The sequence below is a fragment of the Triticum aestivum genome, chromosome 2D (assembly GCF_018294505.1).
Source record: "Triticum aestivum cultivar Chinese Spring chromosome 2D, IWGSC CS RefSeq v2.1, whole genome shotgun sequence".
Lineage (NCBI taxonomy): Eukaryota > Viridiplantae > Streptophyta > Magnoliopsida > Poales > Poaceae > Triticum > Triticum aestivum.
Window position 1 is genome coordinate 13,909,959 of NC_057799.1, and position 26,934 is coordinate 13,936,892.

The window sequence follows — 26,934 nt, forward strand, 5'->3', positions numbered from 1 at the left end:
CGTACTCGATCCGGCCGAGGGCTAAAAAAAGAAAGAGAGTCGCGCGCGTTAATACATATGTATTCACATTTCAGTAAGTTTGTATCACGAGAGGCTCAATGTATATATATACCTCGCCGGAGGTGGTTGCTACTTGCAATTCGAGATCGTCGTTTGTTGACGGTTGACCTCCGTCGACAATGTCCGTTCCTTCACCTTCTTGATTATCGCCTTCTTGATCACCGTCAAGGTTCAGAAAAGAAGAGACTACATCCTCTTCTTGCTCATATTCTGAGCCCGGCACATAAGGAATCTCGTTGTTGATGATGCCCATTAAATAACGTTCAGCCTCCGGATCCCTAAGCGGCTCGGCTCTATCGTCCGCCATATGTCACTCCTGCATGTAGTAAAAATTCTTTAAGTATAAAGGAATTAAAAAATAAGATTAAGGGGACATAGAGGAGGAGGAATTAAAAAATAAGATTATTGAGCACTGCCAAGTATTTTGTTTTTCCTTTTCTTTTTCCTTTTCTTCTTCCTTTTCTTTTCCTTTTCTTCTTCCTTTTCTTCTTCCTTTTCTTTTCCTTTTCTTCTTCCTTTTCTTCTTCCTTTCTTCTTCCTTTTCTTTTCTTTTCTTATTTTTTGTTTTCCTTTTATTTTGTTTTGTTTTGTTTTGTTTTGTTTTGTTTTGTTTTGTTTGTTTTATTTTTTTGTTTTGTTTTCTTTGTTTTTCTTTGTTTTTCTTTGTTTTGTTTTCTTTGTTTGTTTCTTGTTTTTCTTTTTGTTTTGTTTTGTTTTGTTTTGTTTTTCTTTGTTTTGTTTTGTTTCTTTGTTTTTCTTTGTTTTCTTTTGTTTTCTTTTGTTTTCTTTGTTTTTCTTTTGTTTTCTTTGTTTTTCTTCTGTTTTTCTTTTGTTTTCTTTTGTTTTTCTTTTGTTTTCTTCTATTTTTGTTTTGTTTTTGTTTTGTTTTCTTTGTTTTCTTCTGTTTTTCTTTTGTTTTCTTTGTTTTTCTTCTGTTTTTCTTTTGTTTTTGTTTTGTTTTCTTTGTTTTTCTTTTATTTTTCTTTGTTTTTGTTTTCTTTGTTTTCTTTTGTTTTCTTTGTTTCTTCTGTTTTTCTTTAGTTTTTCTTTTGTTTTCTTTGTTTTTCTTTTGTTTTCTTTTGTTTTGTTTTTCTTTGTTTTGTTTTTCTTTGTTTTCTTTTGTTTTTCTTTTGTTTTTCTTTTGTTTTCTCTGTTTTTCTTTTGGTTTGTTTTGTTTTTCTTTTGTTTTTCTTTTGTTTTTCTTGTTTTTCTTTTGTTTTGTTTTTTCCTTCGTTTCTGGCGGCGGCGGCGGGAGGCGGAGGACGCAGGCGGCAGGCGGGAGGCGGAGGACGGCAGGGCAGGCGGCGGCGGGCGGCGGGCAGGGCAGGGGCAGCGCGTCGGGGGCGGGCAGGGGCAGGGCAGGGGCGGCGGCGAGGCGCAGGGGCAGGGCGGGGAGCGGCGGCGGAGCTCACTGGGGCAGGCAGGGCGCGGCGGCGAGGCGCAGGGGCAGTGCAGGGGCGACGGCGGAGCTCACTGGGGACAGGGGGCGGCGGCGCAGGGCAGGGGAAGTGGGGGGCGGCGGAGCTCACTAGGCAGGGGCGGCGGCGTCGGGGCAGCGCGTCGGCGTCGATCGGCGTCAGGGCAGCAGCCTGGCGGCGGGCGGCGGCGATCGGCGTCGGGGCAGGGCTTCGGCGTCGAGAGGAGAAATGGGAGGTGGCGGAAACTGCTAAGTGCTATATATATAGACAGAGTTTTAGTCCCGGTTGGGGAGGCGGACCGCGACTAAAGGTACCCTTTAGTCCCGGTTGGGGACACCAACCGCGACTAAAGGGTACCTTTAGTCGCGGTCCGCCTCCCAACCGGGACTAAAGGGTTTTGGCGCCGCTTTCGTTCCCGCGCAGAAAGAGCATTTAGTCGCGGTTCGTGTCACGAACCGCGACTAAAGGTCCTTTTTCATATAAAATAAAACTAATTCATTTTAAAATGTTAAAAATACAATTATATATCAGAAAATTAAAACTAATTCATTTTAAAATCTTAAAAATACAAATAATATATCAAAAAAATCAGAAAAATAAAACTAATTCATTTTAAAATCTTGAAAATACAAATAATATATCAAAAAAATCAGAAAAATAAAACTAATTCATTTTAAACTATTGAAAATACAAATAATATATCAAAAAATCAGAAAAATAAAACTAATTCATTTTAAAATCTTAAAAATACAATTATATATCAAAAAAATCAGAAAAATAAAACTAATTCATTTTAAAATCTTAAAAATACAATTATATATAAAAAATCAGAAAAATAAAACTAATTCATTTTAAAATCTTAAAAATACAATTATATATCAAAAAAATCAGAAAAATAAAACTAATTCATTTTAAAATCTTAAAAATACAAATAATATATCAAAAAAATCAGAAAAATAAAACTAATTCATTTTAAAATCTTGAAAATACAAATAATATATCAAAAAAATCAGAAAAATAAAACTAATTCATTTTAAAATCTTAACAATACAATTATATATCAAAAAAATCAGAAAAATAAACTAATTCATTTTAAAATCTTAAAAATACAAATAATATATCAAAAAAATCAGAAAAATAAAACTAATTCATTTTAAAATCTTAAAAATACAAATAATATATCAAAAAATTCAGTTCATCGATCCCTTGAAGGTTTGACAAAAGGTTTGATACATCATTCAGTTCATCGACCAAATACAAATCATCCGGATTCGCCATCGTACGTTTTAATTCACATGATCCATTCAACAAAGTTTGGTACAATAAATTATTACACATCAATTCTTCCCTTGTGTCCCTGCTTGCTTACGATTGTGCCGTATCCATGGAGCATCCTCATCATTTAACTTAATGCTTGGGTCAGTGTTCACTTTGAAGGGCGGAATTTCACCAAACATATTATAATCTTCTGACATGTCTGTCTTGTCCTCCACTCCCACGATGTTTCTTTTCCCTGAAAGAACAATGTGGCGCTTTGGATCATCGCATGATGTACTGATCGTTTTCTTATCTTTCCGTTTCCTCGGTTTGCTACTCATGTCCTTCAAATAAAAAACCTGAGCGACATCTTTGGCAAGGACGAATGGTTCGTCAAGGTAACCAAGATTGTTGAAATCCACCATTGTCATTCCGTATTGCTCGTCCACCTTTACCCCACCTCCTGTTAGCTTGAACCATTTGCACCGGAACAAAGGGACCTTAAAGGAGGGTCCATAGTCAAGTTCCCATATCTCCTCTATGTAACCATAATATGTGACCTTTCGCCCATTCTCGGTTGCTGCATCAAAGCGGACACCACTGTTTTGGTTGGTGCTCTTTTTATCTTGGGCGATGGTGTAAAATGTATTCCCATTTATCTCGTACCCTTGGAAAATCGTTATAGTCGAAGATGGTTTCTTGGCCAACATGTACAGCTGATCTCCAACATCATCATTGTCATTCATTAAATGTTTTCGCAACCAACTGCCGAAAGTCTCCATGTGGGCCTTTCTAATCCAGGATTCAGGCTTCCCCGGGTTGTCCGAGCGTAAAATATTCTTGTGTTGCTCGAAGTACGGAGCCACCAAGCTGGAATTTTGCAGAACTGTGTGGTGTGCTTCAGTCATAGAATGACCGTCCATACATATCGTGGATTTCCTTCCGATCTTGCCTTTTCCACTTAGTCTCCCCTCGTGCCGCGATTGAGGAATACCAATCGGCTTAAGGTCAGGAACATAGTCAATACAGAACTCAATTACCTCCTCATTTCCATAGCCCTTGACGATGCTTCCTTCTGGCCTAGCACGGTTACGAACATATTTCTTTAATACTCCCATGAACCTCTCAAAGGGGAACATATTGTGTAGAAATACAGGACCGAGAATGGAAATCTCTTCGACTAGGTGGAGCAGGAGGTGCGTCATAATATCGAAGAAGGATGGTGGGAACACCAACTCGAAACTGACAAGGCATTGGACCACATCGTTCTGTAACCGTGGTAGATCTTCTGGATTGATTACCTTCTGAGAGATTGCATTGAGGAATGCACATAGCTTCACAATGGCTACTCGAACATTTTCCGGTAGGAGCCCCCTCAAAGCAATCGGAAGCAATTGCGTCATAATCACGTGGCAGTCGTGAGACTTCAGGTTTTGGAACTTTTTCTCCGCCATGTTTATTATTCCCTTTATATTCGACGAGAAGCCAGACGGGACCTTCATACTGCTCAGGCATTCAAAAAAAATGACCTTCTCTTCTTTGGTAAGAGCGTAGCTGGCACGACCTTGAAACCATTCCGGATGCCGGTCATCTGGGTCTTTCAAAAGTTGCTGGTCCTGCCGTGCTTCCTTTGTATCATTTGTCTTCCCATACACGCCCAAGAAGCTTAGCAGGTTCACGCAAATATTCTTCGTAACATGCATCACGTCGATTGCAGAGCGGACATCTAGGACTTTCCAATATTCTAGCTCCCAAAATATAGATTTCTTCTTCCACATGGGTGCGTGCCCGTCAACTCCCCGCGGAACTGATTGTCCGCCAGGACCCTTTCCAAAGATGACTTTCAAATCCTTGACCATATCAAATATCTCAGCACCAGTACGTTCCGCAGGCTTCGGCCGGTGATCTGCCTTGCCGTTGAAATGCTTGCCTTTCTTTCTTACGTTATGATTTCGGGGAAGAAATCGACGATGACCCAGGTACACGTTCTTCTTACAATTAACCAAACGTACACTTTCAGTCTCATGTAAGCAGTGCGTGCATGCATTGTATCCCTTATTTGTCTGTCCCGAAAGGTTACTGAGAGCAGGCCAATCGTTGATGGTTACAAAAAGCAACGCTCGTAGGTCAAATTCCTCTCCTTTGTGCTCATCCCAGACACGTACACCAGGTCTGGCCCACAACTGTAAAAGTTCATCAACTAATGGCCTTAGGTACACATCGATGTCGTTCCCGGGTTGCTTTGGACCTTGGATGAGCACTGGCATCATAATGAACTTCCGCTTCATGCACAACCAAGGAGGAAGGTTGTAGATGCATAGAGTCACGGGCCAGGTGCTATGGCTGGAGCTCTGCTCGCCAAAAGGATTCATGCCATCAGTACTTAGACCAAATCTTATGTTCCTTGCGTCAGCTGCAAAATCTTTGAACACTCTGTCGATCTTTCTCCATTGCGTTCCATCAGCGGTGTGTCTCAACTCCCCGTCGGACTTACGGTCCTCTTTGTGCCATCGCAACGACTTGGCATGCTTTTTGTTCCTGAACAGACGTTTCAACCGTGGTATTATAGGAGCATACCACATCACCTTGGCGGGAACCCTCTTCCTGGGTTTCTCGCCCTCAACATCGTCACCAGGGTCATCGCCTCTGATCTTATAACGCAATGCAGTGCATACAGGGCATTCATTCAAATTCTCGTATTCACCGCGGTAGAGGATGCAGTCGTTAATGCATGCATGTATCTTCAGAACCTCTAAACCTAGAGGGCAGACAACCTTCTTTGCTTCGTACGTACTGGCGGGCAACTCGTTATTCTTCGGAAACATATTCTTCAACATTTTCAGCAAATTTTCAAATGATGAGTCACCTACACCTTCCTGTGCCTTCCATTTTAGCAAATCCAGTGTGCAGCCCAGCTTTTTCAGACTATTATCGCATCCTGGATACAACGACTTTTTGTGATCCTCTAACATGCGATCCAAATTCTCCCTATCCTTGTCAGTTTCGCAGCGTCTCCGTGCATCAGCAATGGTCCGACCAAGATCATCAGCGGGCTCATCATGTGCCTCTTCTTCACCTTCACCTAACCCTTCCCCACCTTCAGCATCATCCTCCATGAAAGTATCACCGAAATGATCATGATAGTTGTCATCGATATCATCCCCTTCTTCATCTTCTTCCATTCTAACCCCTCTTTCTCCATGCTTGGTCCAACAATTATAGCTTCGCATGAAACCGTGCCGAAGCAGGTGCATGTGAACGTCTCTTGAGGAGGAGTAACCCTTCTGATTCTTACAGACAGCACATGGACAGATAATAAAACCTTGCTGCTTGTTCGCATTTGCCACTACGAGGAAATCTTTCAAACCCGTAGTGAACTCGCCGGAGAGTCGGGGACCGTACATCCATTGCCGATTCATCTGCATTATTATTATATAAAGTATATAATTAACCATCATGCATTTGTTAAACTAACTAGCTAGAAATAATACAAATTAAACAATGAACTACACACATGCATATTTTATCAATGACACATGAAAGGTTCAAGTTGCTAACCGCGATCGCGGAGGAAAAATAAATGAGAAAGCTCAAGTGTGGCTCGGACACTTCATATCATGTTTGTTTCAGGCTCTCGGGCATTTCATCGAACACCTTGTGTGCATAGGAGGAACCAAAAGCAAACCCACCACCCCCTTCTGAAAATTGTGAAATGAGCTGAGTGAAGTGAAGTGAGCTGAGTCCTATATATAGGGATGGGCCTTTAGTCCCGGTTGGCCTGGCCAACCGCGACTAAAGGCCTTCGGGGACCTTTAGTCCCGGTTGGCCAGGCCAACCGGGACTAAAGCCCCTCCCGTCCGCCAGCTGGATGGGCCTTTAGTCCCGGTTGGCCTGGCCAACCGCGACTAAAGGCCTTCGGGGACCTTTAGTCCCGGTTGGCCAGGCCAACCGGGACTAAAGCCCCTCCCGTCCGCCAGCTGTCGACCGAGCGCGCTAGGCCCAGATAGTTGGTCGCGGGTCTCCTCCCGAACCGCGACTAAAGACCCCTTTTTTCGCGGTTCGATTGTTTTGGGGACTAATGGGGGCGTATGGAAGCCTCTTTTTCTACTAGTGTCTCCATCGAGACTCGCCCACCGCCCCGTCGACTCCCTTTGGATGGTGGCCCGCTTGTTGTCGTCCTGCAATCACTGCAACTACTTCGACCTGCTGCATTGACACTGGTTGGATCAGGTACTTACTCTGGGAGAAATCCTTGCTGACACAACATCAGCTCACCACGGTGGCACATGTCCGTGTCACTTCCCTTCTTGGGGGCGTGGTCCTTCAGCTGTTCCCAATCCGCTCGGTATGGGCTCCGGACGAAATTCCTTTGATGATGTCGTCCATAGACATCATTTACCTTCCCGAAGGCAACATTTGTGAGTCCTTCTCTGCCATTCATCCGCCCCCACCAATTGTGTGCTCAACCATCTTGGTTGATGCTTGCTCAAGACCCTCTCATGGAAGCCGTTGTGTTGTGGCCAGTTTCGTGCTCTTGGTGTTGTCTCGGTTCATCTTTGCTCATTGATGGCGCAAGATTCCTCCTCAACTTGCTAATTGTTTCGATTTTCTCTGGCGGAGCTCCTAGTCAAGGTTTGTGTTCAGCTTGGCACTCGTTGATTGTGGATGCTCTTGTGTTGTGTCGTGGTGTTTTCACCATTGGCCGTCTCACGACATGATCTTCAAAACTAGATCGGTGTAGGTATGTTTCTATGAACTTTTTTCAAAACCGAATTTGATGCTATTTTAAACCAACTTTAATGCTACAAAATGCAACTTTACCGCTACATGAGCCAACTCCTTGTTAGTATACTGTTATGCTATGTTGTCTACTGTAGCTAATTAATTTGCTGCTGTAGGAATCAACTTTAGTGCTACAAGATGATACTTCGAAACTAGAACCCTCAAAGATATGTTTAGATGAATATTTTCTGTGCAACTTTAGTGCATTAGGTACCAACTTTAGTGTCATGAAAGCCAACTTTAGTAACACGTACGTGTGCCAACTTCATGTCAGGTGGATGACTTGCACATCGAATTCCAGGTTGTTAATCGGGCCGACAGATGAAGCCACACGCTCATTGGTAGGGTAGTTGAGACGGAGTTTTAGTAGCGAAAACTGCACATCGACTGCTGGGGGCGGGGGGGGGGGGGGGGGGGGAGTTGCATATCGACTAGTAGACAGTTGACCAGGACAGGAGACAAAGCTGTACATCTCACTGGTAGGGTAGTTGAACATTTATCCAATTTGAAATTTCAAATTTTAACTTCTAAAAGTTTGAACATCCAAAAGTTGGATTTTTTAATAAACTTTGAACTTTTTCTTTTGCTTCTGAACTTCTATTTTTTTAGAAATAGAGTGGATAAGAGAGAAAGGGGAGAACCCCACGTATGTGGCCCCTACGCCCAACCATGTCCCCATAAGAACTTCATGTGCATGCAGTCAGATGCTAGGGAGTCAAGGAGCAGAACATATAAAATTTTGAATCTTCATTATTTCATCTAAATCTTGTTTGGCAAGAAAAAACTCATCTAAATGTTTGGAGTAGGCCCTCGCCCCTCAACATATCTCAACCATAGAAGAAGTCACACCCGCACCTCTAAACACGAGTAATGCTACATGTTGTTTCCGGAGATCAATTGCGGGCTGAGGTTTCCTCAAAATAATATTAAGGGCTGAGGTGGAGGCATGTGATTAATTAGGGGTGTGCTCCACAGCAAAAATACAAAAAGGGTTTAATGGGATAATGCCATGTAAGTTTGTAAACCATTTCCGTACCAACCTATCAACAAGTATAGGATTATCGTGCAAACGCACACACGCACAAACAAAAAATTTAGGCAAAAGTTAGAGTGCATCGACGTGCCCCCAAATTATTTGTAAAGATTGAACTCTTGTGAGCATTTGTCGTATGCAGATCTGCTCCAGTACACCCCTTAATTAGATCTGCGATGGAGATTAAAACATATCTCTTTGTCTTAGAGGGCACGATGGTCAATCGCATTCCTTGAGTAGCCTACTAACATGTACTCCCTCCGTTCCTAAATAATTGTCTTTCTAAAGATTTCAACAAGTGACTGCATACGGAGTAAAATGAGTGAATCTACACTCTAAAACATGTCTACATACATTCGTATGTTGTAGTCCATTTGAGATGGCTAGAAAGACAATTATTTGGGAACGGAGGGAGTAGTACTATGGCTAAAAAAAACATGTAGTACTACTATTAGAAGTAGGCAACCCCTCAATTTATTGCTGATGACGATCGACTCCAGACGCTAGACACACTTGGTAGTGGCCACAATGGGGCTCCTGACGCGGTGGTTCCCATCCGACCATTCCATGCTGCCGAACACGTAACCGGCAGCCTCCTCGGCGTTGTGGACTTGAAGTGTCACCGTGAAGTGTTTCTCCTCCTCTGCGTTCTCACCATCAAAGACCAGCGTGCTGGGGTTCACAGTGACCGTGACCCCGGCCGGCTGCATGATGCTGGCGGTGTACGACGCCGCCCCGCCACCAACATTCATGACCCTGCGCTTCACGGTGACAACGCTACCGGAATGGGGCAGGCAGGCCACAGAGATGGACGGGTAGTTGAGATCCTCGGGGTGGTTGGCGCCATGGCTGCACTCGAACGGGTTGGAGTTGGTGTCGCGGAACACACGGGCGAGCAGAGTCCAGAGTATGCTGAGTGGTAGTGGGAGGGAAACCGGGAGCAGGCCCTGGGTGTCGGTGGGCCTCAGTGAGCAAATGAAGTTGGCATAGTCGTGCGTCGTGGTGTCGTACACCAGGCCCGGGTCCAAGGCCCTTACTGGGTCAACGTGGCCCGAACCGTAGCTGAACGGCGTGGCGGCACTGCCCGTCTCGTCCCGGATCCTGGTGTTATCGTTGGCTTCCGTTGTGGCTGTACAAACACATACAATTAGTTAAGCACATGACACGTGCAAATTTTCCCTTGTTTTATGGCGGAATTGCGTACCGGTGGTCATGATAGCGGAATAGATCATGGGAGGGCCCCATTTCGGGTACCTTGCCCTGAGCAGGCCGGCGATTCCTGCCACGTGAGGGCACGCCATGGAGGTTCCGGTCATTACGCTGTAGGGGACACGGCGGCCATCGGAAACCAGGCCGGTCGGCGAGACCTCCTGACTTACAGCGGCGATCACACCCACGCCTGGCGCCGTGATGTCAGGCTGCAATATATACCCATAGCCAGTCACATAAGACATGAGTTGATCGTGCTGAGACTGAGTATGTATCTTTTAACAACATGCTGTATGTGGTAAGCAATTTCAAAACAAACAATGTCTAAGAGTATGTATCTTTAAACCTTGAGGATCTGAGGGGTGATGGTGTTGGGCCCACGGGATGAGAATGCTGCCATCACCGGCGATGGCTTCACACCCACCTCTGCGTCCCTCGTCTTGATGTAACCCATCGGCGATCTATTGAAGTGTCGGCCATCGGTCTTAGATTAGTCGCTTACATGCATCCATGGAGTAATTATCTAAAACTTATTTCAATTCTATATATCCATTTTTATTCATTCTCTGACAAATATTTTCGGACGGAGGGAGTATATGTAATGTAGCTAGGTTACCCGGTGGACTGGAGGTAGTTGAAGAGCTCCTGGCACTGGGAGTAGGAGCAGTGAGCCGTCGGGATGATATGCGGGTCGGTGATGATGCTGGCTCCGCTAGTGGCGTCGTTGCAGAGTACCATGCCGACGCCACCGGCCTGCTTCACCACCTGCCCCTTGGCGGCTCGGCCTCTCGCTCCCTTGCACACAACTATCTTACCCGCTACCTTGGCAGGGTCCAGGGAGCCCGGCAAGCACAGCACCCTGCACGCAACACATGTGCACATCTTACCAACAATTCCCAGGACTACTAGAAATGCATCGATATATACAGCTACTATATCTTGAACGGGATCTTCTTCATCAGAACAAACAATCTGATCATGAGATCATGATCTTAAGAGTTGACTTCACAAATACTAAAAGGGATCTTACGAGTTGGCTACAGATTGTCCTGCAGAATTGGCCTTCTCCCCGCTGATCATCGCAATTGGCTCGTTGGCAGGCAAGGTGCTGTTTGATAGACTTTGTCCCTGCAACTTAATTAGTTACTCTCTGCTAGTGTCAAAAAATGTCTTACATTATGGGATAGAGGGAGTAGTTGATTGCGTGGATCCACAACGGCATCAACTTCTACTTCCGTTCTATACTAACTACACAGTTGTTGTATACTAGTCTAAAAATATACACATTTGTAACAATTTTTTTAAAATCACATTTGTAACACTTGATCTGGAGTCCCAAGTTAATTTAGTTACCGTGATAGTCTTGGCACCGGTGACGACATCGGCGGGGAAGATTCTGTCCATGGTGCTCGCACCCACCGTGAGCATCCACGGAGCCACATTCGTGACCGAGCCAGCCACCGGGCCCGAGTTACCGGCAGCGGCGACGACGACAACCTCCTGGGTGACAGCGAATGCCGTGCCAATCGCCATCATGTCGGAGACATAGTCGGTCGCCGGGGCGCCGAGGGAGAGCGAGAGCACCTGCACGCCGTCCGCCACCGCGGTGAGTATGGCCATGAGGATGTCCAGGTCGGAGCACCCTGGCGCGAAGCACGCCTTGTACGAGGCCACGTGCGCCCGCGGCGAGCCGCCCTTGGCCGTGCCCGTCCCGTGGCCGAAGGCGCCGACATTGGCTACGAAGCCGCCGCCAGCGGTGGACAGCGTGTGCGTTCCGTGCCCCACGTAGTCCCACGGCGAGTTCAGATCGGTCTCGTTCAGCTGCTGGCCGTTGACGCCGCCATTCTCCTTGTTCATCGCCTTGATGCCCTCGTTGAACAACCTCGCGCCGATCAACTTGCTGCATGCGTGCGCGCACCGTGTCAGTGGGATGCTAGGGTTTCTTTTTCTCTACAAAGCTAGCTACTCCGTCTGTCTGTACGCCAACGAATGAAATGTGGGTTTATGTATAACAAAAATCATACAATTCTATTCATATAATATACTAGTACTCCGATCCGTATTTCCTCCGTCCCATAAAACGCTCTTATATTATGGGACTGGGGAAGTAGAAGCTAAGAGGAAGATGTGTCCAATGGATATTGGTAATTACTTGTTGCAGCCGGGGCTGGCTTCACATTCGCCACGCCAACGCGACTTCGATAAGGCGGGCAAGCTGCCGTCGTCCCTGAAGCTTGGAGATATTGGGGATACACCTTTGTACATGCGTGCAAAAAAAGAGGTATATCAGCATCACCTCAGAAAGTGGTGTTGGTATGCAAACGGGTAACCTAAAGGGTGCTCTCCGGCCCTGACTAGTTCAATCAAATGAACTAAGGATGCTCAAACGGGTACCCTAACACCAATAAGTTTCCACTCCTATTGTTAAGTAAGAGCAACTCTAGTAGTCATCATATGCTTGGTCGGAGACTCGCCATGCGACACGCAAACTCAGAGTCGTAACATTCGAGCTTCCAAATTTCATTTACCTCATGGGACCCATTCGCCAATGGGACATCTTTTTCCCAATATCCCTTCCATCCCCATTTGTGGCAGGGATGATGTGAAAATTTATTTACGCCACATGTTTTTTTTGGATGATGTGCACTCCAAAAATTGACCACAAAATGCAAAATATAGGTGCTGAGAGGCAAGATATGGAGGATGCTGTATAATTCATGGCAATAACGGCCCATATGGCGACTTTGTTAGAGCTACTTTTTTGCTGCATGCGCTTCATGCATGGCGGTTATTATGGAGTTTGGATGTTTTTGACGACCCTGCTAGAGTTTCTCTAACACTACAATTTTCATCTGTATGAGTCGATCTCTTTGTGAGATTTGAGTTGAATCGAAGTAAAGTTCTGCTTGTTAGAGCATCTACAGCCGGACTTCCCAAATCTGACCCCCTAAACACCCGCGAACGTGCCCGGTCAGTGATCGGGCGTGTCCGTTTTAAGCCCCTATTTGTCCATCCATGCAGGCACACTCATTTTCTTCCTTATATGTCCGGTCACTTGCACGTGATTGGTGGAGATGAAAAGAGAGAAGGAAAGGAAAAAATAACGAAAGAAAAAAGATGGTCCGGGTTAGGCCGCGTCCTACATGGCAGACTGTCCGGGCGCGTCGGCGAGCCCTCGTATCCTCCCTACATCTTTTCTTAATATGAAGGTTCGCAAGACAGACCGAACATATATTGATGATATGAGGGGTCTGGTTGGGTCATTTTTTTTCTTCTCTCTCCTGTCCAGTTACTGACCCATCACATCCACGGACATTTGAGGAGGATTCTAGAATGCTGGTTGTAGATGCTCTTACTATGTACACTGTGGTTTGATTCTGTTTTGGAGCATATCGTGGTGCCAGTAGATATGATTCGGCATGTTACTATTGGAATACATCGTGGAGTGTGTAGCATTTTATGCATCTCCAGACTCAAGGGATAATTAAGAGTCGTGGGACGTGGTGCTCATTAGTTATTAGAAAAAACCCTACTGGTCAAAGCGAAGCACATGTACTCACGCGATATATATCGAGTATTATTTGTTGGGGGCCTGCCCCTTGTAATCTTTCTTTTTCTTCACTCTATGTGACTCCCTGAATGTTGTCATCTCTCCCTAGCTAATATAAGTCCAGGCTAGCATAAGCCCGCTGTAGTTTCCTGTCAAAAAATATATATCGAGCATGCCCCGTGTAAAAGCTAAGAAAGCGACTATCATTTACGACTTGATTATGAAACAAAATAATTATTTTATGGTCAATATCCATAGTCATTCGACGCTGCATTCCTTATCTTCATCTTATGGTTTCACGAATACTACTGGTTATCAACGACCTGGTCATTCGACGCTGCATTTTCTTATCTTCATAGTATGGTTTCACGAGTACTATTGACCTCAGTCCTAGTGGTTATCAACGACCTGATAAGGAAATGGCGAAACTAGAAGATTAAAGTTATACACAAGGAGGGTGAGATATGTTTTGTACCCGTGTCGACATTGGCGATGATGACTCCCTCGCCGGAGTTGGGGACGTTGTTCCACTCGTTGGCTGTCTCGCCGTCTGATCCCTTGAGGCCTAGGAACCCCCACGAGTGGGTCGTGCTGACCTGCCGAAGCTTGTCTTCGATCACCAGTATCCCTGTGAGCACTGTACGTGCCCCAAACAGATTAATCAACAGTTTCTCACGTTTTTTATGTAATCTACTACTCTATACTATGCTTACGTTTAAGGTGTGGTACGAAAACGGTGTCGATCTGCAGCCCGATCCCGTTGATTGGTTCGAAGGTATAGAGTATCCGGAACCTGCGTGCAGTTTTCATCAGGCATCTAGCTTGATTCTTCTGCACTCATGTAGTACTTTGAGAAGAACATGTAGTGGTATTAACGAAGAGGAGGAGGAGTATGTGTTGGGTAGTCTAGCTTACTGGCTGGTGATTTGAGTGAGCAGATCGGACCAAGAGGCCGGCCGTTGGCTGGCCATCACCAAGTAAGACTACGTACATTCATGCAAGAAGCTAAAATCCGTTAGCGTCCAACTGAGCAAGTGGTAAGATGAGAATGGAGAGAGCGAGAGGGCTGCAGACATGCCTTGGTGAGAGCCGACGCCGGCCTGGTGTGCAGCGCGAGGAGGAGCGCCATGGCGATCAGCAAAACGCGGCCGGCTCCTCTCCCCATTTTCGCCTCGCCCGGCGATGGTCCCAGGATCCCAGCTGGAGTTTTATCTCGGGTCGCCCGCATGGAATTTATACAGATCGATCGACGGAGAGTCGACGACGACGGGGGAAGTCAACTGGACTAGTGGAGGAGATCGGTGTTGCATGTGGAGGGATGGGATCATTTGCTTATCTTCTCCGCGAGCGCGAGGGCCACGAGCCCACATGGGATACCAACGCCTGCACCCTGCAGCATGGATGAAGTTGCACCACATGCACGCGCGGCAGCGCGGAAGGGCCGGTTCTGGCAGCCAAAACGCTCTTGCTGCGTCAATGCTGCTGGTCAAGGTGTGCATTCGGTTTTTTTTGTTAGATTCGTTTTGGTTTATACGGTTTTTTTACTTTGGTTTGTTCAGTTTTATATATAGATATTGTTCGGGTTCAGTAATAACTATTTACTTTCGATTCGGTTTTGGCGGTGATCATTTACTTTTGGTTATATGTGATTATGTGTGGAGATTTGAGGACAAACATGTATCCTAGTACCTGCATGTTCTGAGCCTTGGAAAGTGAAATATGGGAAATCTCATCATAGCTAAGTTCATTTCTCTTAATTTAAGTATTGGACAATGATGTACTCATATGTTTACTTTTTAATGACACATCACATACCAGTAATTTTGCAATGCTCAATGCCACTAGTGAAAAAATTTCTGTTATTAATGCGCTTCAAATTTTCTGCATCAGATTTAGCTAATCAATGTTATTTCATACTTCCTCCATTCTACTCAGTACACATTATAACAGCGAGACACGGTGACCTTATTTGCTTATTTAGTTGATGAGCAAACTCACTGCTCACTGGTTTCTCCCTGGTCCTCATCACGGGACTCTGTTTTTCAGTCGGACCTTGGGGGATGCGCCTTCAGCGATCACTTACTATGAAGAAAGGGCCGAGCTTCTGTCGAAATTGCCCAAAAAGGATCTTGAGGTCGTATTCTAATTTAGTGCCATACAGTCTTAACAGTAAAATTCCTTGTCGACTGAGCTTTTGGTTTCTTCTATAGTTGGTCCATACTATTCCTTGTTTAGTTGACGAGGGATTAGATAAGGAAAGATATTTTGAGTTAGGGTGGACTCACTAAAACAATTTCTTTTCAACTCCCACCCCTCCCTTGTTAATAACACGGTCGAAGTTAGAGTCTCAATTCCTATGCCTAATCCCTTCTCAATTTTTCAATCCACCTAACAAAACACTAGATTTGAAGTCCCTTACCCCGACCATTCTCATGCTCTGGTTCTAATTATTCCTAGCAAACACGCTGCTACTGGCAGTGGCGTCCGATGAAACTACGAATGTGCTTTTTTAATTGGCTAGTTAAGGCAAAAATGCTATACTTAATTAGGTGCAACATGGGATGACCTGATGTGCATCCACGAAGAGGATCACGAGCACACGTGAACGCTGGTGCTAATTAGCCTCGCCCACACGAGTGACTCATCCAGGTCTCTCCCGTCTTCCACCAGCACCGGCACCGATCTGCCTCATCTTCTGTGGCCTTAGAGCTATGAAGGAACGGTGGATCCTGGCCTTTGCCGGTGGTAGGGCTTCTACTTTATTTATAGGTGTTCTTTTTAGTCTGTTTAGGGTTTGTGTCCTGCTCGGGAAGACAAGACAACGGCAACTCCGTGAAGTTGGAACCAAGTTCTCCCTGCCTAGCCTCGTTCTGACGGTGCGTCTAGCGCCACCGGAGGGCGTGTGGAGCTTTGTCTCTGGGGGATCTCGCGGGATTCGGTCGGCGTTTGTCTTCGATGGATCCATTTGGATCCAGTTTTGTTCGTCTATGTTCAAGTGTCTTCGGGTTGGATCCTTCTGATCTACGCTTTTCTTCATCGGCGGCGGTTATTGTTCTGGTGTGCTAGTCTTACTGCGCCTTAGCATGATGACTTCCCGAGTGTCTACTACAATAAGGTTTGCTCTGCTTCGGCGAGGGAGGGATGATGACGGCGGCGTGCCTCGGCTCACTCTGGTGCTTGTAGTCGTCGCTAGATGGTCTATGGACCTGGATGTAATTTTTTTTGTACTTCCTTGACAGATGAAGAATATATCAAAGTTTTTCTGGAAAAAATAGAAATTTAGCATGCACCACATGCGACAATTAACGTGGAAGGTGGAAAGGCCGATTCTAGCTCTTGCGTCTCGGTTCCCACCAGCGTGGCCACTCTTCAGCACTAGGATCGTCGTCATGGCAAGCAGCATGGATTCACTATACTCCCTCTCTCTAGGTGTGTAAGTCATCTTACGTTGTGCACCGCGACCAAGGCGGAGAGGAAAACGAGAAAACTTAATGTCTTTCTGCTAATTAATAACATTGCATGCAATGAACTAACCACTGCATGTCATGTTTGGTAGTCTCAAGTCATTGAAAGCATGCACGGCCCACATCTCTTATTGGTTGATATGTCACAAAACAAGAAACGAGGAGGGAGTTAATGTACCATGCCTAAGTGTTTTGGGATTATTTGATTTTCGTAAGGTGACTTACACACCTAGACGGAGGGAGTAAAAAAAACGTTTGGTCCAATAGACTACAATCTACTTGCTTTTTAAGCAAAACAAAACAAATTTGTGAATGCTTTTTAGGGCAATTGTGTGTGTATGGTTTGCAAAGATGGATAACGCAAAAATTATTCGAGGCATCCTGCTAGGCATTTTGTTTCACTTTGTCATGGATGCCTAGTTGTTAGTCAGATCCTATTGTCAGCCCTAAAATAAGCCAATCTACTTCTTACTATAACCACCGACAGTGTACATCTTAGGAATGAACGGTACTTAGGATAATGCAAAAAAAAAAGCATAAAGCTTTCTACGAGAAAAATACTATGTTCGAAAATAGTTGTACACATTATGCAATAAAAATGGATTTGACATTAATAACAAATTTGTTGTTCCTCACAATGTTCACTTGGTAGTTAAATGTCAAGCTTGCATAAATAAATAGAAGGTTAATCATGATAGTATGTACAAATATCTTTTCAAGTATGTGACAAAAGTATCTAGTTAATGTGTGTGACTTATCTACTGATATAATGTTGTGTGGGACTTCTAATGATTTATTGTTGGTACATGTGTTTGTTGTTGATGTCGCTTTTGTTTGTGATGTTTATATTTGCTCCATGGTCCATATAAACTTGGAAATCCGGTGGATATGAGCATTGGCAAAAATTATGCCCCATGGATATGTGAAACCCCCACAGATCAACAGTTGACAAGTGAAGAAACGTAAAACAAAACTACACCACCATTGCACCCATGGATGATTCTACATCATGGGCATTGGGAGCAAATTTGATGGCAAGAATCTGAGAAAGGGAGGTTTAATTAACACCTAATGTTGCATCAAGACTATATATAACCAACAAGAGTTCACACCCGATCGACCTCGACATCACGAGATACACACAACCTTACACTGCAAAGTTGAAAAGACAATAGCAAGAACAAGAGAGAACAATCCTGCTAGCTAGTCTGCTAGTGCCTAAGTCGTTTAGAAGTTATTAATACCTCGTTCCAACATGAGAAACCGCCGGCAGTCAGCCGATGGCAGGCCATCCAGCGTCACCGTGCACCTGACCAGCATGGGAGTCAAGCGGCCGAGATCCGAGGTGGTCTTCACGGCGTTCCCGTCCAGCCTCACCCGCACCACCAACGACGGCACGCCGCGCACGCGCTCGTACACCGCGTCTGGCAGCCCCAGCCCGCCGCCAGTGGCCACGAACGGCACGTCCACGGCGGTCCGTCCCGGGACGCAGAACTCGCCGAGGCGGTCGGCGTGCGCGAGCGGCACGCCGTCCAGTTCCACCACGGCGCTCCCCTCCTTGAAGCAGTGCCGCGGGAGGAGGTCGTTGTTCTCGACGCGGAGGATGACATGGAAGGTGGGCGGCGCGCTGGCGTCGCCGCTCCGGGCGTCGAGGCCCTCGAAGCCGGAGACGGCCACGGAGAAGAGCGGCGCGCTAGTATGGGTAAGGAAAAGCATGCAGAATTGGCTGGCCCCGGCCGATCCGGCGAGCAGCATAAAGACATACACGAGCCATGGATGCCTCTGCAGGAATCCCGCTTCCTCCATGGATCTCTATTGATGATGATCAACGTACGGTTGGCTTCATTGATGCCAAGATCGATTAAACTAGCTAACTGATTAGCAAGGTCTACGGCCTTACGTACGGGTAGCTGACTAACGGTTGAGCTGCATGCATGCATCCAGCCTGTTTGTGACCATGCAATGGATGCAAAGGCAAAAGGTATATTCACCGAAACCTTGTGAACGGATATAAAATGTCCGGATATACACGCGGGATTTTTGTTCCGAATTTTTCAACTTTTTAAAATGTGTGTTTTCGACAATGGATGCATATGCACCTAGGAGCAAAAAAGCCGCGTCCTCGTCCTCCTGTATGAGATAATCTCTTGCGAGTGAGATAGTAGTAACTCTTAACGGAACCAGGCCAAGTTTTCAACGAACTCACGAGTCATTCGTTCGATCTGGGACTGGGACAACTTTGGTAAGGATGGGCCAGGGTGGCGTCGACCTAGAAGAACCCTACCATGCAATCTCCGAACGAGGAGGCGGCGCCGTTCTTGGGCGAGGCACCACCATCACCCGCGGGACATCGCCGTAGTCGCTGCGAGGAACTGCGCAGGCAAATCATCTGCCACTCAGTGCTCTGCCTTGTTGTGGCGGCGGTATTGCTCGGTGGCCACTTCTATGACGCCATGGTGTGCGCCAACATCCCCTCTTTCACCGTTCACCTCGCCGGGCTCGACGCGGCACGCCCAGCCCGCGTCGTCTCGCCGGCGTTCAACCTCACGATCCGCATCAACAAGACATGCGCCGACCGTGCCCATGTTGTCGTGTCCTACGCCGACGTCGCGCTCGGCTGGGCGCGCGCGGAGCCGCACGACTGCGCCGGTGAGCGCCCCGGTAGAGACGTGGCAGTGGTGGCACAAGGCAAGGGGTGGGGCTCTCGAGGGGGCTGCGCCAGCGCATGGCGGAGGAGCGGCGGCGGTCGGGGGTGCTGGAGCTCAACGTCGAGGTGACGGTGTACAACGACGTCCCCGATCACATGTTCGGCTCCGACGTCCGTGACAAGGTGATGTCGTGTAAGCTGAGGACGGATGGACAAGGCACGTCCGCGGAGTCGGAGCCTTGCACTCGGTACCCAATTACTCGTTAGTGCCTTTTGATCAGAAAATGGATAATCTTTCGAGGCAACAGAGAATTTGAAATATATAATAGTAAGTGTGCCTCCATGTGCCTAGAAATTCTTATTTATTGGTCTAGTATGGACAGCCTTAGTTTAGAAAGAAAAACGGTTTGCTTATGGATCAAGATTTTCTCTAGTCTTAACGAATTTAGGAAAGTGCAAATTTGGCTAACTTTCTAGAAAAGTGCAATTAGGGAAAAGATGCAAGTTGTACTTTTCACTAAATTGAAGTTAGACTTCTTTGAATCGACTGAGAGTTTCTTAAATCTCAGTCGATTGTCGATTGAGACATATATGGACCATATTTTGTTTTTACCAACAAATCTTAATTTTAGTACCAATATGACAACATGATCGAATGGTATATTTGATTTATGTGATTTTGCAAAACAATTCCCCTTCTGCTCTTGTTTCTACACCTACATCCTAGCATCATTATCGTGACCGATGCCATTAAATGTCACAACTTGTGTTCAAATATTGTGAGGTCACACGTCACACTAGAGAAAATAAGAATGATTTTATTCTTTCCATGATGTATTGGGTGTAAAAGAATGCACATATATTGTCAAGTACACAAGCAAACTTGAGAAGAATATGTGGTCTTGTGGTGGTTAGCACATATCGTAAGATTGTGCTTTGTGTTGTTTTCATCTATTTTACATTTTTCCACTCCTTTTATTGGATGTGATTGCAGCTAATTTCTTTTAAAAATTTAATGCGTAATCAAGATTACTCTAGCTTTTCGAATCATGCAAAGACGACATACACCGGCCAAACACCAATGAATTTGATTTCGTGAGGGATTTGAGATGAACGTGATTCAGTGTCCTTTTTGGTTAGAGCATTTCTTCTTTTTTTTTTTGATCGGAACTGGCAGGAGCTCTGCCTTTTTCATTATAGGAGAGGGAAAGCTGCACAAAGTTTCTAAGTAATAGAAACAGGATGAGGGGGGGAAGCAGAGGGTAAAATTAGCCTGGGCTGCTAAACAGCCCCACTACTCAAAATGACCTACTCCTCCCATGCCTCCGAAAGGAGGCTAATGTCATCTCTAGCTCTAACAAGAACATCTGTTGACGGTTGCGCTGAATCCTTAAAGATCCTTCTGTTTCTCTCGAGCCAAATATTCCAAGCGATGTAAACTGCCGCCGTGCATTCGTCCAGTTGGCGTCCTTTTTTCTTTAGCTTTGCCACTCTGTTCCACCAAGCTGAGATAGATGAAGCGTGCCGAGCAGTCTGGGATGCAAGCGGGAAGAAGGAGCTGGTCTTGAACCATATTTCTTTGGCAAAAGGGCAGTCAAGAATCAAGTGATGTGCAGATTCCAGCACTTGATCGCAACCAGCACACAAGTCATTGTGGTCCCAGTTTCTCGCTTGCAGTCGATCACCGGTCCAAAGTCTATTCTGAAGGAGGGTCCAGATAAAGAACTTTACTTTCTTTTCAGCTGTAATCTTCCAGACCTGCTGCAGGTGTGGTGAGGGATACGCGTCAAGAACTGAACTTGGTAAGCCGATTTTGCCGTGTATTGTCCGCTAGTCGTTAGCTTCCAAGTGATTGTGTCAGGTCTAGAGAGCAAGGAAACATTCTGTAATTTCATCCAGAGGCTAAAAAAGAGTTCATCAGCCCAGCAGGGTTGATATTCTGCAGTCCTCTCATCCATGCGTCTCCATCAAGAGCCTGACTGACAGTGAGCCCTTTGGACCTTGCCATCCGAAAAAGATCAGGAGCCCAATCTTTTGGAGCTTGGCCCTCTAACCATCTATGACTCCAGAATTTCATAAAACGGCCATCTCCCAGAGAAATCGAAGTGCATGCCGCAAAAAGATTAAGGTCAGGTTGATTGCAAGGCACCGGGGTCCCTTTCCATGGCCTGTCCGAGCTATCCCATTCATACCAAGGCCATCGAAGCCGAAGAGCCCGGCCAAAAGCATTGATATCCTTGATGCCCAGGCCACCCACGCTTAAAGGTGCACAGATTCTCTTCCAGTTAACCAGACATTTTCCCCCATGCGCCTCCTCATCGGCGTTCCAAAGGAAATTTCTCCTTAGCTTATCAAATTTGGTAGTGAACCATCTGCTGGGGGAGAAAGACGTGAGGAAATAGGTGATGGTGGCAGTGAGGACTGAGTTGATCAGGTCAAGTCGGCCCGTTCTATTCATGAGCCTTCCTTTCCAAACAGCTAGTTTGCTTGTACCCTTGTCCAGGAGCGGTTGGAGATCAATTCTCCTCAAATTTCTCAACGAGAGGGGCAGCCCCAAGTACTTGCAAGGGAAAGATCCCACAGATCCCCCAAAGCTGGCTGAGAGGATGTTGACATGAAGATGCTGACACTGAATAGGGTAGAGCACACACTTGATGGGGTTGATTACAAGACCTGAGACACTGCCGAAGATCTCCAGAATTCTGATAATGGTCTCGATCTGTCGGCTGTCAGGAGTGGCAAAGATTGTGGCGTCGTGAGCATAGTGACTGGCCCTCAATCTAGCCGCGTTCCGGGGGATTGGGTCCAGAATGCCATGATTTGTTGCTTTTTCCAGGATTCTCATGAGTGGATCCATAGCCAGAATGAAAAGCATCGGAGAAAGAGGGTCCCCTTGACGAAAACCTTTTTTATGGGCAAAAGCTGGTCCGGGCAGGCCATTGAGGAGCACACGAGAGGATGAGGAAGTTAACAACAGACAAATGATGTCCCTCCAGCGCTTTCCAAACCCATAAGCCTTCATAACATCAAGCAGATATGGCCAGCTAACAGAGTCAAAAGCTTTCGCGAAATCGAGCTTCAGAAATATCAGCGGGATATTCCGCTTGTGAGCATCTTTTATGGTATTCTGAACATAGAGGAAGTTGTCCTGGATAGATCTCCAGCGAATGAAAGCACTCTGGGTGCAGGAGATGAGGCGTTGAAGCTCCGGGCCCAACCGATTTGCAAGGATTTTGCAGAAAATCTTGGCAAAACTGTGCAGCAAACTGACGGGCCTGAAATCCGAGGCATGCATGGAAGTTGTAACCTTTGGCAACAGCACAACGTGAGCATAATTGAGCAGTTTGCAGTTGTCTCCTCTGAGGTGATAGAATTGCTGAATCGCAGCTACCAAATCCTCCTTTATTAGCGCCCAGAAGCGCTTGAAGAATCTGCCAATAAAGCCATCCGGCCCGGGAGCCTTTTCGCCATGCAGATCAAAGACTGCTGCTTTTATCTCATCCTCGGTGAATTGCGCATCCAAACTTTGCAGGTTAGCCGAGGGCAGCCGCAACATGTCCCAGTTCAAAACTCTTCTCTCATGCATCGGTGTACCCAACAGGCTCTTGAAGTGATCCAGAAGAATTTCCTCTTTCTGCATGTGATCAGACACATCCCCTTGTGGTCCTCTAAGCGTAGGAATATGATTTTTCCTTCTTCTTCCGTTCGCCCTAAGATGAAAAAGCTTTGAACTAGCATCGCTAGCCTTGATTGTGTTTATTCTGGACCGTTGGCGCCATCGGATCCTCTCCATAGCCGCAATTCCTAACAGCCTGGCCTTGAGAAATCTACGGAGCGTCCATTCAGGCTCGAAAAGCTCGCGGCTTTCCATTGCGAGGTCGAGCTGAAAAATGACCTCATTTGCAACATTGAAAGCCAGGTTGGAAGCTGCCCTTATGCTCTTGTCCCAAGCCCTGAGGGCCTTAGCCGTGCGTGCGAGCTTTGTATGCAGTCTCCTGGCGGAGTCACAAGATCTCAGATTCTTGTTCCAGCTTCGAGCGACCACATCATCAAGACCTTGCATCTTGAGCCAGTAAGCCTCAAATCTGAAGCCCTTGAATACTTTGACATCCATCTTCGCCAGCAGCAAGGGAGTGTGATCTGAAACAGCCGAGGAAGCCGGTGCGAGCTGATAGTGAGGATGACTGAGTTCCCACTCATTCGATATAAGCACGCGATCAATTCTGGTCAACGTTGTGCCGGCTCGCTCATTAGACCAAGTGAATTTCTTTCCAGTGAGAGGCAGATCCCTCAGCTCCAGCAGGCCAATGGTGCTTCTGAACTGAGCCATCATTCCCAGGTTAATATTGGAATTGTTTTTATCCTCGGCCTTGCTAATAAGATTGAAATCTCCCAAGAGCAGTCATTCTTTCAAAACCAAAGATTTCAGGGCAGTCAACTCAGCTAGGAAACGACGCTTGTCTTCAATCATCTGTGGTCCATACACCCCCGTGATGGTCCAAGAGGCATTATTCGACTTATCAGAGATCGTGGCCGTAAGTGAGAACTCATCTGGGGCTGACAACAGCCTATCGATGGAAAAATCACCGGAGCAAGCAATTAAAATGCCCCCTTTTGAACCACACGCAGGCTTGAAAATGAAGCTATCAGAGAATCTTGACCCCACAGCTTCTGAGACGATCATCTTGTCAAAGTGTTCCAATTTCGTCTCCTGCAGACAAACAATGTTACAGCTCAGCTCCGCAATCAGCTTTGTCAGAGATCTTCTCTTCGCAGGATTATGCAGCCCCCTGACATTCCAATTGAGTAGCTTTATATCCATAAACAACTGGTGACTCTTTGAGAAACAATGTCCCAAACCAGAGGCCAAAAGGAGCACAGCATCAACACCGCAACCAGCATTCCATGCCGCGAACAAACAGCCCTAAGCAGCCAGGCTTGACTAGCAACACTCAGCTTAACGGAACACATCAATCTGACAACACATTGCAGAGGCAGACTCAAGTTCAGAGGAACAACACCCTTCGAACTGACGAACAATCGCACTAACTTCAGAGAAGAACATGGAAGAAACAAACTAAACATAGAAAAACTGGAGACACTTGGTTCGCAGACCGAGCTCAAACTGCCATAGCCTGCCCTTCAGCCACCATCCTGGCCGTCGACGCTTTGCTCTTCGGGGCCTTGGTCTTTCCACTTGCAGTCGCTTCCACCAGCGCGGTTACGGCGTCGATGAAGCGTTGGGGGAGCTCTTCCTTGTACAGGTCCTTGTACTTCTGGAGCGCTCCGGGCGTGGGCGGCCCATCGCCGACGAGAATCCCCTCCTTCTTCATAAGAACAAGGCGGGCCTTGTCCATGGAGCTCAGACCACTAGAGGACTTGGCCGCCAGCCGCCCGCTGCTCCTTTGCGGACCGGGGGCGGGCGCAGGAGGAGCTGGGTCCTGCCGCGGGAGATCCATCGAGGGAGGCGGCGCGAAGATGGGAGGGGCGGAGGGCGGCGGCGGGGCCAATCCCAGCAGCGGCGGGCAAGCGGAGGAGACAGGGGCGCTGATGGAGTCTAGGAAAGAGGAAATACGGTCGATGTCGGCCTGCGCATCAGCATCACATGAAGCCTCCAGAGCCATGGGCTGGCTCGGTCCGTCCTGCTGAGGAGCCATGGGCTGGCTCGGCCCGTCCAGCTGAGGATCCAGGCCCGGATCCGACAGCGGGCGAAGGCCGGGCTCGGCTGGGCTCACATCCAAGAGCTGCAGCCCATCTTGATCTATGTCCTGCGGCTCAATATCCTTTTCGGCCCTTGACTTATGAGGCGCGCCGACGCCCAAGGAATCAACATGGGATATTCCTTCGATGCCAATCTTCGTCCTCATCTCTTGGTCAGCGACAGAGCCAGAGGTCAGCGCCAGAATTTGAGCAGCGGGGACATCAACCGTGGCTGCCTGCCGTCCTGCCTGGCCCAGACTTGCGAAGGGATGGCAACTGTCCATCTGTCCCTCCGCGGCCCGGGGCGCTTCAGCTGCCCAAGAAACGGCTGACGCCAGCCCCACATGGCCCTCACCCGGGCGGGTCAGCAAGATGGGCGCGGCGGCGGAGCTCGAGAATGGGTCGCCGGAGACAGTCGAAGAGATGATGGGTGCGGTGTCCATCAGCGACATGGCCGCACCACCTGAGCCGTGGTATAGCCTTCTTCTTCCGCCGGCCTGCGGAGGTCCATCACCGCCCCTGGATGAGCCGGCTTGCCCCAGCCCGCGGGCGTGATTCCCGGAGCTGCCATTGTTGGGGGCCGGTCTCGCTGGCCAGCACCGCCCCCACCACCACCAGGGGGTGGGGGTACCAGGGTCTTGCTTGCGCCGTGACTCTTGAGGGAGGTGGAGGGAAATCACCGTCTTCATAGTTGAGGTACCAGCGGTAGCCCCATTTAGCTGGCCAATCCGGGGTCGATGACGCCTCCGAGGAGATCCCGCTAATGCCACTGTGGCTGCTCCGTCCGCTGTCCGAGCTAGATTCCGGCGGGTATCGAAAATCAATCACCCTGTCCAGGTGGATGAGGACTGGGTGCCCGAGAAGGCCGACCTGTCCCCATCTCTCCGGCTGCTTCCTCCATGATTCCGATCTCAGGAAAATGCCTCATCGGGGTTTCGAACTCTCTGGGCTCCTCCAACTGCAGAACCCCTCTTGTTTTGAGCTTCTGAACATCGTCCGTCCAAACCCATATCCGCAGGCACCCTGTTTCCTCTTCAGACCTCACCTCTGGATCGATTCCTTCAATGAGCATGGATGGATCAAACAGGTTGCGGAACAGATTCCACGTCCCAAGCATGCTCAGGGACTCCCTCGAGGCAGACTCTTGTCTTGAACAGCATCTTGGTCGGGCTTGCACGGCGGAAACGCGTCCACGCCGAGAGCAGGAAAGAAACACTGCCAATGGAGAGCGGACCTTGGATTGCAATGGCATCGTCGCGGGCGCGCGCATCATCGAAGATGAGGAGATACTCGCCCAGAGCCCGCTGAGACACTTGACCGCCTCTTGATGGACCCGGAAGCGCTGCCCCATAGCCCAGCGGATGCCGGCCAGCTCGATGGAGGGATGGAAGCCCACCACGACAGCCACCACCCCGCACCTGGTGAGCCGGCGCTCCGCATCAGCCATTGCCGCAGATCGCCTGGCCGAGGCCGTCACTAACCCGCGTCGCAGCTCCACATCAGCGGCTGGGGCCTCCATGGGGGCGCGGACCGCACCTGGAGGAGGAGGGCCTGGAGGCGGAGGCAGAGGCGGGGGAGACGCCTGAGGGGCCTGCGCCTTGGCCTTGGAGGAGCACCACCTCGCCTTGTGACCAGCTTCGCCGCACAATAAGCACTTGGGGCGGTTACCGCAGGCAGCAATCTTGTGGTTGGGCTCAAAGCATTTGAAGCATCTACCCCGAGCTCTTTTGCGGAGGAGCTCACGGAAGTGAGAAGGCTTTGGCTGGGAGGAAGAAGAGCGAGGGAGGGTACGCTGGTAAAAGGGGGGGCGCCTC

At 47.6% G+C, this 26,934-nt stretch overlaps 1 protein-coding gene across 1 annotated transcript; it reads right to left on the minus strand.

Annotated features, from left to right (window-relative positions):
• Positions 1–8,733: 8,733 nt before the first annotated feature.
• Positions 8,734–14,584, minus strand: LOC123048281 (subtilisin-like protease SBT5.4). Its single transcript, XM_044471417.1, has 11 exons — positions 14,388–14,584; positions 14,225–14,292; positions 14,023–14,102; positions 13,785–13,946; positions 11,912–12,014; positions 11,113–11,659; positions 10,790–10,887; positions 10,376–10,618; positions 10,106–10,220; positions 9,755–9,968; positions 8,734–9,679 (listed from the first exon to the last, which is right to left on the minus strand). Exons 1-11 carry the CDS (start codon positions 14,535–14,537, stop codon positions 9,054–9,056), a joined length of 2,406 nt encoding a protein of 801 aa, XP_044327352.1. The 5' UTR covers positions 14,538–14,584; the 3' UTR covers positions 8,734–9,053.
• Between the last annotated feature and the right edge of the window lie 12,350 nt (positions 14,585–26,934).

Coding starts and splice junctions, on each gene's coding strand:
- LOC123048281 (XM_044471417.1), bottom strand. CDS start 14,537: ATGCGGGCGACCCGAGATAAAACTCCAGCTGGGATCCTGGGACCATCG. Junction 10,888..11,112: donor CCGGTGCCAAGACTATCACG/GTAACTAAATTA, acceptor ATTAAGTTGCAG/GGACAAAGTCTATCAAACAG. Junction 9,969..10,105: donor TCACCCCTCAGATCCTCAAG/GTTTAAAGATAC, acceptor TATATATTGCAG/CCTGACATCACGGCGCCAGG.